At 37.6% G+C, this 16,601-nt stretch overlaps 1 protein-coding gene across 2 annotated transcripts in view; it reads left to right on the forward strand.

Moving 5' to 3' along the window:
• thada (THADA armadillo repeat containing) overlaps window positions 1–16,601 on the forward strand; it is a 91,928-nt gene that overhangs the window by 66,968 nt on the left and 8,359 nt on the right. Inside the window, exons 32-36 of one of the 2 annotated variants that reach the window (XM_026224467.1) lie at window positions 6,672–7,069; window positions 9,451–9,575; window positions 13,236–13,308; window positions 14,300–14,459; window positions 14,533–14,655. In XM_026224467.1, the coding sequence (XP_026080252.1) occupies window positions 6,672–7,069; window positions 9,451–9,575; window positions 13,236–13,308; window positions 14,300–14,459; window positions 14,533–14,655 (879 nt within the window). The remainder of the gene's footprint in view (window positions 1–6,671; window positions 7,070–9,450; window positions 9,576–13,235; window positions 13,309–14,299; window positions 14,460–14,532; window positions 14,656–16,601) is intronic. The other variant, XM_026224468.1, reaches the window with a different exon arrangement.

Raw genomic sequence — 16,601 nt, forward strand, 5'->3', positions numbered from 1 at the left:
ACACACTCTTAGCAGTAGGTGGTTGGCAGCGTAGGGATCACATCTGCTCTGCACGTTCCTCCCTCGTCTGGGTTTTGTTTTTCACAGTTTGGGTAATGATGGCAGGGCATGATGTAAAATCCATGTGTGCCTGCACGTTGCCGCATGTGTGTGTTTACTACTGTAGTGAGTACAGACGGCTCACTGTTTCCCTGCACCATAAACTCTAGCTGAACACTTAGAAACACAAAGATCACAACTGCTAGCGTGTCGTAAAGCTGCTTGGGCCGTGATACTGTATTTCACAGAATTATTGAGTGTTCAACCTTATATAAAGTGAGAAACTGTTATGAATAGCTTAAGGGAGTCGAAATGACCTCATCGTTTACTAGGGCTGTGTTGCAAATATCAGTGATTTTTAATTTAGATAAACTGATATGGGTTCTTAAATGTCAAAAGTCTTTTTGCATGTTCCGTGTGGAAAGCATTTTAGAAGAAACGTTCAAATTCTGGCAAAAATTCGAATTCAAATTTTGAAATTCTAAAACCAACCAATTTTATGGTTTTGATGCTTTTTAATGTGGAGTTACAGCTATATCATAGCTGCCTCTGTTTAAGTAGCAGCAATCATCTCTTCCCTTTTTACTACTATTTCTTTAAGAAAATAAACAAGAATGAACATCAGTAGGTGTGTTGAAAGAAACTATTATTTATTGCAATGTATCAAGTGCAACTCAATCAATAAAACCGCTTGTGTACAATGTCACGTACAGTGTAGGGTGTAGCGTGTTACTAAGTAACGCGTTACTGTAATTGAATTACTTATCGACTGAAAAACTAAAGTGAGGGATCACTGCTCATTTGTAGGTAACTTAATTAGTTACTTATTAAGCACTTGCGTTACATACAGTAAATAATTTCAACAGTTCTAAAATTAATATTGAATTTGAAATCTAAATTTACTGTCTAAAGATAAAATTGAATACAGCGTCTTTAACCCTCTGCATGCCAGCGCGTTTACTTTCAGTTTATCCTGATTCACAAAGAAACCTTAAATACTCGGATACAGATAAGACTAAAATTAATCAAATCTATAAGGGGCCTACTTTATTTGTTTACACTGGCAATACCAACAAAACATTGTGCTTTTGTGAAATAAACAAAACAAACAGGATGAACTTTCTGCCGTCTCGGTCTCCGTGAGCAACTTTCTACACGTAACAAACTGAGCGAATATTTGACACACAGACATGAGAAATGTGTCTATAGAAAGTTTGTCTACTTTTAAATGAACTAATTCAAATCAAAACAAATAGTTGCTGATTATGTAATCCGTATGAAACTAAAGCGAGGTACAGTCTTTCCCGTATCTGAGCTCATTATATGCAGTCGCCTGCGCGCAAACACCCTCATCTAGATAAAAAAAAAAAGAAACACAGATTTGTCTAATTTTCATAGTTGTTGAACGAAATCCTGCTATGAGGAATTTAAACATTTACACGGAACAGCGCAACCTGACACTGCTTTATTCAGCAGAGAAGATCAGTCATGTAAATGTAATTGCATTAGTTAACGTGTCATTTTTCCATAAACCTGTACTGATTGTAATAGTTAGGCTTTTCCTGAACATCTTTCCAAACTAAAATGTATAGTTTAACTTTTCTTAAGCTTTTTTTTTATTCATATGTTGTTATTCAGAGTATTTCTATTTATGTAAAAGAAGGTTCTTTTTTATATAAAAATATATAAGTATTACAGTTGTTTAAATGCTAAAAGGCTAAACTATTCTATGTTTGACTCAAATTGAAAGAATACTTTAATTTCTATTAAGGTTTATAGGGATTTTAAGATGTAGCCTAATTAGCGATTTGAATAATTAAGTTACTTTTCAGACAGAGTAATTAGTAAAATAACTTAAATAATATTGATGGTGTGATTTAGTAATTGTATTTAATAACTTTTTGAATAGTGTTATGCAAATGATGGGTTTGTATGATAAGCTAAAATTTGCATGAATATTCTTGAAAACATCTAATTCTGTGCAAAATTTAAAATGTTAAGTGTTCAGAACAGCGTGAGGGTGACTAAAACCCGTTTTTGGGTTAAATGTACTTTTAAAATGTATCTCTTTTTGCTGTTTTCATTTCTCTCCTTTTTTTTTTTTTTTGCTGAGATGTTTAAAAGAAAACTGCCTCTCCAGGTTCCGAGTGTTTTGCCAGTGTTTGATTTCACTGCCCTGGGCTTTATTTTCTATTGCCAGTGACTGTAATATTGCTATTTTTATGAGAGAGCAAAATTTGGTCATTGAGACTTGGTGGTCGTGGCATTGATGAAACCACAGCTTTCTCTGAGTCAAGCCGGGACGACGGCTGTGTTTGTGTGTAACGCTCTGAATGTCTCACTGGGCTGTTTAGGTTTTCATAAAGATTCCAGCACATCCCCAGAACTACTGTCTCCAAACTCACACACATGTTGTCTGCCATGGACTGTCCTGCTGAGAAATGCCTTTCATTTCCGAGATTAATCTTTACCGTGCTCCTCCGTCCCTCCAGAGGGCCAGAGATATTAATAAATGCCATAGCGAATAGTTCTTTCTGTCCACCGCACTCCCCATTTACTCTTGTTTCCACTTTCTTCCCCTCTTCTGTGTTTCTGCCTCTGCGTATGTTGGAGGAAAACAGAGATAGAGAGAGTTTAAAAGAGAAGTAAATCAGATTTGTTAACCCAAGTCTGTCTCATGACTGACTAGTTCTCGTCTGCCTCCCTCTGTTAATGATGTTTTTCTCCCAGTGTGTTGTTTTGTGGTAATGAGTACTTGGCTTGAGTTTAAAGACTTGAGAATGGTTACCATCGCTCCTTTTATGACCCGTTACGGTTTCGCTTTGACTTCATTTCACTTTTCTCTCGCTCTGAGTAATTGCGGCATTCTTGGTTTATTTATTGGAACCTGCAGGAGAGCCGTTCTGTGGAACTTGGCCTTCTGTATTGAGGGAAAATGTTTGTTAAAGTACTTTTTTTCTGTATGGTTTTAAACATCTAGCAGAAATCTGTAATAGTTGTTCTATTGTGTTATAGTTTTGTTTTACGTAATGTATGTGTGTGTGCGCTGTATTTATTATTTATATATAAAATGTATATATAAATATTAAATTATATGTAAATAATAAATGAAATATTTATGTGCATGTGTGTGTATTTATATTATAAATACACACACATGCACATAAATATTTAAGAGAAATGTTTTTTATATATTAAATATATTTATATATAATATGAATTCCATGAATATGAATATATACATGCAATTACAAATAAATATTTTTATAATATATACTGTATATGTGTGTTTTTATACAGTATATACATAATAAATATACACCGTACACTAGGGGTGTAATGGTACACAAAAATCACGGTTCGGTACGTACCTCTGTTTTAAAGCCACAATTTAGTTCATTTTCGGTACAGTAAGGGAAAGAAATGCAAACATTAAACTGCAAGTTGTTTATTACTGTAAACTTTTTTTTAAACAATTTGTTTACACGTTTTAGTAAAATATATAACGTTATATAATAAAAAAAAGAATAGGAAATAAAATACTGCTGCAAAGTTCTCCACTAAATAAAATACTCACAGTCTCAAACCAATATCATATAATAAAATATAATGAAAAATATAAATAGATAACTATAATTACAGTGCAGCATTACCAATCCGAGCTTGTAGGCCTGCAAATATTTAAAATATATACCGGTACATAACTTTTCCAAAGTGTAAAGTGCAGCATCAACAGTTTCAGTTTTTAGACCTGCTCAGATTTCGTTATAGCGTTGGCCCGATCGGAATTAATGGCAAAGGTCTGTTTAAATGCCAACGGCAGCTGCGTTTGAATTACGGCCATTTTTTTCCTAGTTGTATAGATGTTCACACTCGCATGATGCCTTTTGAAAACCATAGAATCAGCTGCAGGGTGGGATTTGCGCTGAACACAGAGACTTTCGCCACTTAACATGTTTGTGTGGAAACACGAAAATGTACCTATGTTCCGCGCACAAAATATTGCATTCGGTCATTCGGTGCACACATGAACCGTACCGAAAGCCTTGTACTGAAACGGTCCGGTACAAATCCATGTACCGCTACACCTCTACAGTACACACATACATTCACGGCCAAAAATATTGGCACCCTTGGTAAATATGATCAAAGAAGGCTTTCATCTGCATTGTTAATCCTTTTGAGCTTTTATTTAAAACATTCAGAAACATTTATCCTTTCATTGGATAATAAGAATTTAAAATGCGGGGGAAATATCATTATGAAATAAAGGTTTTTCTCAAATACTCATTGGACACAATTGTTGGCACCCCTAGAAATTATTATGTGTAAAATATGTGATTATAAAATAGAAATTATCCAGCCATGGCTTCCTGTTTCACAGAAATATAGAAAGAAGGAGAGCTTGAGTGGCTAAAGACTCTCCAAGGATCACAGCTGGAGAATGGCAGAAAATAGTTGAGTCTCGGGTTCAGAAAAGAAATTGTCAAACAGCACCTACATCACCACATGTTGTTTGGGAGGGTTACAAGAAATATTCTCCTAGCTCATTCAAAAACTAAAACATATTCAGTTATCAGACATGACTGGAACTTCAAATGGGGCTGGCTTCTATGGTCAGATGAAACAAAAAAATGAGCTTTTTAGCAGCAAACACTCAAAATGGGTTTGGTGAACACAGAGATAAAAAGTACCCCATGTGTACAATTAAATATACTGCTGTATTTTTGATGTAATGAGCCTATTTTTCTGCTGAAGTTCCTGGACATCTTGTTTAGACACATGGCATCTTTGATTCTATCAAATACCTACAGATAAAAGATCAGTAAATGACTGACTCTGTTAGAAATCTTATAATGGACCATTTGGGATGGGATCTTCCAACCGTACAGTAATCCAAACACAATCCTTTAAAAACAACACTGAAACGGGTCACTGAGCACAAGACCAAGCTTCTGCTATAGCCATTCCAGTCCTCTGACCTGAACCCTACGGAACATGAGAGGAGTGAACTGAAGAGGAGAAGCACCAACATGGAGCTGTGAATCTGAAGGGTCTGGAGTGATTCTGGATGAAGGAACGGTCTCTGATCTCTTGTCAGGTGTTCTCTAACCTCATCAGGGAATTTTGGAGAAAATTTAGACCTGTTAAACTGGCAAATGGAGGTTTCAAAAAGTATTGAATAAAAGGGTGCCGTTAATTGTGGCCAATGTATATTAGAGAAAAACATTTATTTCATAATGGCTTTCCGTCCCCTTTTAAATTCTTATTATCCAATGAAAGGCTACATTTTTTTTTTTTTTTTTTTTAATAAAAGATCAAAAGGATTACCAATGCAGATGACTTTTCACAGCCACCTTTGATCTTATTAACCAAGGGTGCCGATATTTTTGGCCATGACTGTATATATAATGTAAAAAAACTAAAACTTTTATTTTGATTGAGATTAGACAGCGCTAAAAGTATCACTTTCTACAAAATAGGAAGCAGCACAACGGTTTTAAAAAATTTATAACATTAAATGCTTCTTGAGCAGCAAATCAAATATTACATTGATTTCTGAAGGATCATGTGACACTTACGACTGAAAATTCAGTTTTTCATCACATGAATAAATTATATTTAAAATATTTGACATATAATTACAAAACACATACATGCATACAAAACCGTTATTGTAAATTGTAATTATTTATTACATTTGTTGATCAAAAATAATAGCAGCCTTGGTGAGCATAAGACATATGTGAGTATATGCAAGAATTTTAATGGAATGTTTAAAATTCTTATGGGTTAAGAGTAAAGCAAGAAAACAAAAACATGTGACTGTGACTGTGATCTGTATTTATGATAAATTCAAAGTCTGTTTCTTGGGTTGACATTGCTTTGGCGATGTCTGTGTCAGGGATCTGGTGAAGAGGTATTTTCCACATTAGATTAGATGTTCCAGTTCTCATCACTGCAAATGTTTGTCAACATCTCCACCCTGATTTTAAACATGCCTTCCCATCACCCCATCTTATAATAACGGGTCGGGGTCTGTGTGAACATGTCAACAATTGATGTCATTGAAACAGGTGTTGAGCAATGTCCATGCCCTAAAGAGACATGCAAGTACGCACACATACAGAATCCCTTCTCATACTTGGACACACTAGCTGCTTTAGGTCATTCTGAGCATGCTTTCAGAGGCGTACAAGAGCTCTTTTGATGCTCGGGTGTCAGGGTAAACAGGGCTGTCTTTTGCGGGGCCATCCCGCTCTCTGGTCCACTCCTTGTTGAATAATGTACAAGGTTGTATTTGTGGGAGTTTGGTTGGAGTATGGGCCTTTGGTTGGAAAAGTGGGCTTTATTTTAGCTTTCAGTAGAATATTGTCTTCATAATAATTCTATAATGGGAAAAGGAAGCTCTTGTAATTCCCAGGATGCTTTTCAGCAGTGATGTCATAGTGAATCTGAATCAATATTTAGCAGTGAAAGTTCAAAGTGTGATCATCTTTCACTAATATGCACCACTTGATGTAGTTCTCTCATTGCGTTGTACACTTTGATTAGTCAACTAATATAAATTATGCTTTCATTTTGTTTTGTTTTTGTCACTTGTAATGGGGTGCATTTGTTTTCTGCACTAGGGTCACAGCTGAAGAAACTGCGTGAGGAAACTCTGCAGATTCTTATGGCCTCTGAACTCGTGGCTCCTCAGGGGCCCGATGACATGAACCTCTCAGGCCCTGGAGCCGCACAGTATCTACAGAGTCTGGCTCACATAGCCGTGAGCGTCTGTGTGGAATCACCTCATCTGTGGGATTGTCCAGAGTCTGCCGGGTTTCAGAGAGACCTTCTGGAGCGACTGCTGCGGTGCCCGCACTATGAGGTTCGGCTGTTTGCCCTGGATCAGCTCCTCGGGAGACTTCAGAAGACAGAGGAAGAGTCTCAGCCTCATGGTCAGGAACCCTTGCCCTTTGACCTGAGTGTGTCTAGCCTGACCTCCCTGGCCCTTCGTGAGACTTACCCTGGGTGTCAAGCCAAGGTGAGCAAATCACGCTTTTGCATCGCAATACTGTACACAGCTTTATAAAACACTACAAAAACTAAAAATAAATTAATACAGCACAACAAAACTTGCAAAGTCTGCAACTTTACAGAACTTTAAACACTTTACAAAAACTAAACCACATCTCGCACTCTTCACAAAATTACTTGCATAGCTTCAACTTTAAACACTCTTCTAAGCCTAACAAAACACAATACAAAAGCTCCAGAAATATAAAGCTACAAAAATATCTCTCTGAAAAACACTACAAAAACCAAATGCTACAAAAAACACTGCCACAAACTATTTAACAAAACTTGAAACACTCTACAAAAGCACACTACAAAAAGTTAAACCACTTCACAAAATGATGTTACAACTACAAAACAATCTATTGAACTTTAAAGAACACAATTCAGACAATTTACAAATAACTGTGAAAACTTGATACAACTTCACAAAATGCAGTGCAAAAGTTTACAAAACGTTAAAATTAAAAATGCTCCACAAAACCCCAAAAGCCTTACAACAAACACTACAAAATATTTACAAAAAACAACACACACAAAAACTGTTTTTAAAATTGTGACTTAAAACTTTAAACACTCAAAACAAAACTTCACAAAATGATTTGCATCACAACTTCAATTAAGTTGTGATGCAAATACACTCAATTAAGCTTTAAATCACAAAAATAAATAAATAATTAAAATATATAATTTCAAGCTTAACAAAACAATACAAAAACAGTGACTTGGAATACTTCACAAAATGCAGTGCAACACTTTACAAAATATCAAACACTGAAAAACACCACAATCAACAACCTACAACTTTACATAAAAATTATAAAAACAGAAATGTGAGGCACTGAATTTGCTTTGGATGATATGAGTACTAGGAGAAAAATAATCTTTGCCGGTCTTAATGCAGGCCAGCAGCCAAAACCCTTGGATTTCTCCAAGTCGAAATTCACCGTAAGCCTGATCACAGATCCGGTCCTGAGATTAGTGAATTCAGCCGTCTAAATAACACATGGCTTCATATGGGGATTCTTTCTGATTAGCTGAATAAACATCTGCACTGTAAAAACCTGCTGGACAAGTGCTACTCACAGCTGTGTCTCTGAATGAAACCGGCTGAATGTCATTTAATTTCCATTCACAGACTCAATACACACAAACGCAGTTTCAGCTCAGAGCTTTAGCCCTGCAAAGTGAAATGGCAGGCGATTTCCTGTTTAGAAAAAGGGGTCGCGTTTCAATTCCTCATAAACACTCAACCAACCATCAATTACCCTGCTGTTTTGCCTTTTCTCTCATTAAGCTATGTTCAAGCTGACGGGAATCAGCTTTTCTGGAAGGACGTGTGTGTTTGTGTCTGGAGATGCATGTTTTTCTGTGTATCTGTTGCAGTGATTTTGGCTGACTGGGAGTGTGTGTGTTCTTAAAAGCTGTTTTATTGGCCAACTGTTAATGTTTAAAGTGCTGCCGTTAGGCTCTAGACTCTCGATATGGCCTGGTTTCCATGGTAAGTCTACTGTTCCACTAAACCATTCTGGGAAGTGATGAGGAAAGTTAGGATAATTTGCTCTGTGGGCTCAAATGGCGGCGCTAATAAGAAAATATACCTCAAACTGCAATTGCACTAAAGCCTAGTGCCTAAATCCATTCTAAAAAATATTCATTTTCGTCTTAAAACTAAATCCACATCGGTTACGTCATGCGCTTAAATATAATATAATGCACTGTAGTTTATAAGACTGAAATGGCCATTTAAAAAGATGGCTTAAATGCCCTTATTTAAGGCTCTTGTGCACTCCAGGAAATAATAATCAACCAAATAAGCTTAAATAATGTCAACAAACCGCTGTAAGGTACCTGGCCTGTCACGGGAAAGGAAAGGAAAGACGGTGGGGGTCTGAGGAGAAGAAAAACAAGTCTTCCGTTAACTCCCTCGCTCTGAGGGGGAAACCCGAGGGCCAGAGCTGAACCATATGTTTTATGTGCAGGGGGATGGAGGGATGGATGAATGGGGAGGGAGGAATGTTACTGACAGACAGGAGGGTGGAATAAGGGAATGTTCATATGGATGAAAGGAATATGGGTTAAGAGGTGTGGCTGGCTAATGAAAGCATTGAAAATATTCACAAAACATCCTGGACAGACTTCAGCACATTTTCTGTCTCATGCTCCTTGTGTATCATTAGTCAGGGTAGATGCCATATGTATTTAGATGTGAATGAAAACAAGGATGTGTAGGATAGATGTACAGTCTGTTATACTGTTGGAAAGCCTTTGATCGCTCACACGGTGCAACACTGAAAATTTGACTCAAACTAGCCTGAATAAAGTCTCCATTTTTCTGGTGTTCAACAGGTCTTGCAGGTTCTCGCTGTCCTCCCTCTTTCTTGGCTGCTGCCCTGGAGAGATGGGATGACGTCTTTGAGCTGTCTGGAGGTTCTAGAGCATCTCCTCACACTGCTGGAAACCTCTACACACAGGTGAGCCATGCTGATGAAACTATATCATCTGTTTTGTTTTGTTTTTTTCCATGGACTGTTGAATTATTCCAGAAAATGAGTTTTGTGAGCAACAAAAGTTTGATTCTTACATGTTTTCTTCATCATGATAATCTCTACAAATAAACACTGTATGAATTTTGAAGCATAAATACAATCGGCAAAAGTAAAAAGCTATACACTATAAACAAAACAAACTAGTGCTGCAACGACGCATTACATCTCGCGTAATGGCATACTGGGAATGGAGAAAGTTGCATTCTATCACAAAAACAGAGACCACTGTTATCAAAAGTATGGGAATACTTCAAACAGAGGCCAAATTAAATGGCCATTTGTTCCCTTTGAAAAATCGATATGGTGTACCACGGTAGCACAACTGCGATGCACGAGCACCTCAGAGGAAAACATCCTGGCCCTCTCAGGTGTTACGGTTTAAGTGGTTACCGTGTGATCTGGTGACCAACTCCCTGGTTCAGGTCTCTGCTGCTGATGTGACGGAACAAACTGATGTGATATTATTAAGTGTCTAATAAATGCAGACTTGCTCATTGCATGATTCTGATATTCTCGTAAAGATGACAAGTTATTGGTATGATCACCCGTAGCGGCTGAAGTAAGGATAAAATAAAAAATAAAGTAAGTCTGTGGTGGCGCGGGTTTCGAAAACGCGTTAGGGACTGTTCACATATCGCGCCTAAAAACGCTTGTAAAACGCTAGTCGCGCCGCTTCTTTCCAAAGTGCTCGGGCAATTGCGCCCCTGGGGCATCTGCCGTTGCTTAGCAACCATGACATGCTCTCTCCATGAAGATGCGGAAATTTCAGCAAAGGATGAATGGATTGGCAGCTCTAAAAATCGCTCGCAGTAGCTCTGCTACTAGATTTATTTCAAAATGGCAATCCATATACAGCTATGATCAGCAGTTCCTTCATCTTAGCTGAGCTTTCAGCGTTGTTACGGGAAAGGATGAAGCTGATTGGTTAGTTCTTGTCACATGACCCGCGGTGCGCTTGTGGCATTGTGAAAAGTTGAGATGTTTTTAACTCAATGCGGTGCAGACGTGCCTGTTTTCGTGACCGCGTCGATTCTAAAATGAGCTGCACATACCGCGCGCCTACATTGGAAATAATTAACTTGAGCGTGCAAAAGACGAGATTCTGTGAACGGCCCCTTAAAAGACAGCGTGCCACGAGACAACAGTCACAAACCACCGAGCTACCCAGAATCAGCTCCAGATCTCTGGAAACCATGCTAAACCATAGCATAACCCTGACTACATTTTATGGTTTGTGATGCTAAAGAACATTTCATGACGTCCCAGACAACTGTAAATTTGTGGCTACTGTGGTTTAATTATAAGGTTTAAAAATGTAGGGGATATTGTCAATGGTGCAGATATAGAAATCACAGCTTACTCCGAAGTCATTTTCAAACCAAGAAGCTTTCTGTTTGACAAAGTGGCGAATCCGTGTGACCAGGTTGAACCTGTTAAAAATCTGCATGGATAAACCTTTCAGTATTCCCAGGAGCTTGATTTCCCATTGGAAAAACTGGATTTCGCCTTTAAAATTTCATCAGACATGATGACCATTAATTTTCCATTCACATCCAGTTTTACACCAGATTTATAGGATTTATATTGTATACTAAATCGCACCAGCTCCCTAAAAACATAGCATGCTCTCAGCAGCTGTGGACCCAACAGACCTCTTCATTGTTGAGGCAGTGGTTTGAGGTGGTGAAGATCCCTCTTGGGAGGCGAGAGGTACTCTGTTTGAGCGGCTAGCGCTGTTAGCGGGAAGTGTAATGGCTTCAGATGTGGGCTCTGACTACAAAAGAAACCACACATACCTGTGGTCGCCAGCCGGCCCGTGTACATCAATCACCCTTTCATACCTACGGCAGAGCGGGAGAGAGATTGATTTACACATTAAAGGGTCACAGCTACCTGTGCTTTCAATTGAGAGAGTGATCGGATACCTTTACATAGGGCTATTCCCTATAATTTGTGGGTATGTACATGCTAGGAGGTTGTGTGCATGTCTTAATGTGTGTTTATGTGGCAGCAGGTGTAGTTGGACTGTTGTTTTTGGCTCCTAGGTGCCTGAAGGGGCCTCGGAATAACAGACACCTTCACATCCCAATGTGCACTGAACACAGTCCGTCGGTATTACATTACAAAGGCTCCCACTCCCTGCAACGCTCACACGCTTTCAATCTCTCCCATTAAGTTCAGTGTTGTGAAACGCTTCGTGGCGTATAGTTATTTGTACAGTGTGACATGATACATGTTTTTTTGTAGCAGTTGACCTGGATTAAGCAACACCGTAGTACTTACGGTTAGCTGTATGTGTCTGTGATTGTGTAACACACTTGGACACTTGCAGTGTTGTGTAATGGCACATTTGCGGAGTGTATTTTGGTAGCCATGTTCTGTTGGACAACACATGCTGGATTACACCTGTTCTTGAGATTGAGTTAGTAACACAGCCCCTGGATTCGGCCTGGGGGTCGTGTTCAAGTGTATGCCAGTGATCAGGGTTCAGATGGTCGTGGACAAATCTGGAAATTTACATTTTAAAATTAAAATGGTTATTTACAGAACTGGAAAGTTCCAGAGTGAAAGTAGATACAGTAGCTTTAAATAATAATAATAATCCTGAAAATGTCTGTTATGAATATGTATAAAATAATTAATTGGCTTCATATTTTGAATCATTGTACTAAAAATGCTAATATATTTCAGTTGGTTACAAATAAATAGCAAGTGTTACACTAAATAAAAAAAAAATGATTTTTTTTTTTCCTTGTAAAACATACTCAAATTATCTTTTATGATTTTTAATTTAGAACCTTGTAACGCTAGATTAGACTTTATTTACTAATTTGTTTATTCATTCATTCATTTTCTTATGTCTATGAAACTCAAATTGTAAAACTTGTGTATTAAATAAATTCAATGCACACAGGCTAAATTAGTTTAAGTCTTTGTTTTTTTTATTTGTGATGATTTTGCCTCACATTTAACAAAAACCGACCAATTCACTATCTCATCAAATTAGAAAATGGTGACATGCCAATCAGCTGATCAACTCAAAACACCTGCAAATGTTTCCGGAGACTTCAAAATGGTCTCTTAGTTTGGTTCACTAGGCTACACAATCATGGGGAAGACTGCTGATCTGACAGTTGTCTAGAAGACAATCATTGACACCTTTCACAAGGAAGGTAAGCCACAAACATCCATTGCCAAAGAAGCTGGTTGTTCACAGAGTGCTGTATCCAAGCATGTTAACAGAAAGTTGAGTGGAAGAAAAAAGTGCGGAAGGAAAAAGATGCACAACCAACAGAATACCACAGCCTTATGAGGATTGTCAAGAACAATCGATTCAAGAATTTGAAGTGAACTTCACAAGGAATGGACTGAGGCTGGGGTCAAGAAATACAGACGTGTCAAGGAATTTGGCGATAGTTGTCATATTCCTCTTGTTAAGCCACTTCTGAACCACAGACAATGTCAGAGGTGTCTTACCAGGGCCAAGGAGAAGAAGAACTGGACTGATTTGATGTACTGTATTTTTGTTCCTCACTTTCCCAGTTAATAAAGTGAAGTATGCAGATGTTGTTGTGTGTGTTTCAGCGTGGAGCTCTACTGTGCCGCTCTCTCCCTGACATCTCAGCTGGTGCTGCACCTGGCCGAGTCAACGCCGCAGGTAAGGAAGAAGAAAAGAAACAAGAGACCGAGGAAGAGAAAGAGTGTAGCATTGTGTTGGAAGTTTCCAGATAGACTTAAGCAAGTTAAACTGGACACTCTATCACTCTCTATCTAGACTGGAGCAGATTACAGATACTTAACCTTAAAACGGCTTAACATTCCGCCTCATCTCACGACAAATATGAAAATCCCTGGGAAAAAAGAAAGAGCATATGTGATTTAGCTTAACCACAGGCTCCGGAAGATTAACCTGTTTGATTTCTCGCAAGTTTTTAAGTGTTGTTAACATTGTTTGTAGTTTACTGAATTGTTTGTGAATGGTTGTTAGGCGATTAGCCGCTAGGTGTGATGAGAGGGAGGGAGTCTGAGCTTTATGCCTTCCAAAATATTTTTTTTGTAGTCGACTGTGTGATTTTAGTGACTACAGTTCAAAAGTTGTTGGTCTTTTTTTAAGGAACTAATACATTAGAATGATTTATTTTAATGTTAAATAAACACTGAAAAGAAAGAATATTCACATTTTCTACAGAAATACTAACCAGCACTACTATTTTAAGAATGCTTATGATAAGAAATGTTTCTTGAGCATGAAATCAGCATATTAGAATGATTTTTGATATGACACAGAAGACCGGAGAATCGCAGTAGTAAATTACATTTTATGTAATTTTACATTTTACGAATAACAAGTAAATAGCAGATAAATAGTCAAACTAATATAAAAAAATGGATTGTGCCAGTTGTGATTCGATTAATCACTTTCTGAAACACAAGCTGTTGTTGCTGTAAAAATAATAACATGCATTGTAGTATCTAATAATAGTCATTTTTTAACATAATATATAATACAATACAAACATACAGCACTGTTGTATATATCAACTTTCCGAGGCATTACGGTCTTATGCATCACTGGACCATGGTCTATCACCAGCGTAGTTTTTTCCCTGAGAGACTGCTGTTCTGTCAGTAATGTGTTTGTCTCACAGCAGGGTCTCAGTGAGGCTGCAGTGGTCTGTCTGAGCAGATGGGGGGCGCTGGTCACGCAGGGCTGCGCTGAGGATCAACCTGCAGAAGTCAAGCTCATGTCAGCAGAGGTGCTGGTGAAGGCCGTCCCCACCTTACTGACGGCTCCAGCCCTGCCTCTGGGTGAGTGGACGTCTGGACAAGAACACTATGCATGAATCGGACCTAAAGCTCACACTGTGTGTGTATTTTCCAGGTATCACACACACTGTGGCCCTCTGGAAGAGCCTGTTTACATTATTACAGGATGAAGATCAGGACGTCAGAGATGGAGCAGCTGACTTCACCTGCTACATACCAGCCCGTTTACACAACACAGGTACACACACACACACACACACTAAAAAAAACACTCTGGGTTCAGTGCTAGGGATTCCCAATATTTATTTTTACTCTTTTGCCAGCCAAACACTTTTGTCCTTAAATATTCACTTGAGGTGAATAATACTATATTTTAAGTATACTAATCCTATATTTCATTAATTTCACAAAACAATTACTTGTTGACCGTTGGCTGATGTTGGTTAATGGTCACATGAAATGCGGGTAAACAAATAAAATATGAATATTATAATATAAACTTTCTAGTATTTTAAGTATTTATTTTGGGTGGGTTTTATTTCAAAATTAGTTTATTAGCAAACAAACAAACATATTTTGTGTGTTAGGCTGAAACCAGTATGCTAAAATCACTTGCAAACCTGGTGTGTGCAAAGTCATATTCAGTATTTCATTTTCATGATTTGTATCTGATTTAATTAATTAGCTTATCATTATTAGCTTTCTTGAACTCATGAATCCCAGTTTAGGAAATCCTACTACAGATACTTGTTAAAAATATATACACACACACACACACATACATACACACACACACACACACACACACACACACACATATATATATATATATATATATATATATATATATATATATATATATATATATATATATATATAGTTACAGTAGTACAAAACAAGTACATGGTCAATAAACATTAAAATATACACATTTTATGAAATATAGGCACAAAACTTAAACTTTGTAAGTGTAAGCATAAAACTAGCATGGCAAAGTCACTTGCTACCCTTGTCTGTGCAAATAAAAAAAATTATAATTCAGTAAATAATCAGTATTTTATTTAATAAATAATCAAGTTTCCTGGCCATGTAAAACCAATCATACTAGAAAGGGACAGTTTGCATAAGCACAAGCTCACTCATTTTCAGGACTGACGTCTGTAACACATACCAAACGTTCCTCAAAGTAGTTTCACCACTTAAAGAATGATTTAGTTTAACAGCTCAAACAAAACAGATTTTGCATCTTCTAATCAATATGAGTACTTCAAAGAAAATGCAAGCTCCATATTTTTTAACACTTTCACTGAACCCAGAAGTTTGATTGAAATCAATGGAGACACGGCTATACAGGACAGATACTCACTCGGGCGATCAGATGAGCGAGGTGTTTCTGAGGGATGGGGGGAGGTCAGGTCAGTGTCGTTTACGAGCTCGTCTGACTGAGCGACAGAGGAGAGGCGGTGAACGGCAGCCCTGCGCCTTTGAAATGGAGGTGTGTGGGTCAACGATGCAGAGAGGAGCAGCACCTCTGTCCCATAAATCAGTCACATCAAAACCACATCATTACCACATTCTCTGACACGCTGATATCCTGCTTCACGGGGCAAGAAAAACAAGAGCAGGGCGGGGGAAGAGTGAGAGAAAACCTGGTCTCACAATTCTTCGTGCATTTTCTTGCTGCCAAACCCACAATAAGTTACTGGGTTTGGGAAGCTGACATGAAGTTTCAAGCAGTGACAGCTGCTGCAGTTTATCTAAATGAGATGTAAAATTGTTATGCATGCAGTTTCTATGTTCTCATATACATGGCTGGCTGGAATCCTTGACTCTGATTGGTCAGTCACTGCCTTCTGAAAAAATTTTTTGTACAATGATCGTTGAACTGTATAATTATTACATTGGGTGATAATTATTGTCTCAACTTTCATCAGCCAGTCATTATCACAAAATATTGGGCTTATTTTGTGTTTAGTGAATGGCTTGCAGCAAATGATCCCAAACAGCAATGGCATATTTGTTCTTTAAAAATGTATTTGTCACGCCACACAAGTGTATAACTTTATATTTTATAATTTTGCATATTTTATTTAGGCCTGTTGAATTAATGTGATAATTTGGTGCAGTTAAATTTGGAAAAAATAATGTATTTATTAATGCATTGTTATATTATATTATAATTTA

Source organism: Carassius auratus, chromosome 38, assembly GCF_003368295.1.
Source record: "Carassius auratus strain Wakin chromosome 38, ASM336829v1, whole genome shotgun sequence".
NCBI classification, from domain to species: domain Eukaryota; kingdom Metazoa; phylum Chordata; class Actinopteri; order Cypriniformes; family Cyprinidae; genus Carassius; species Carassius auratus.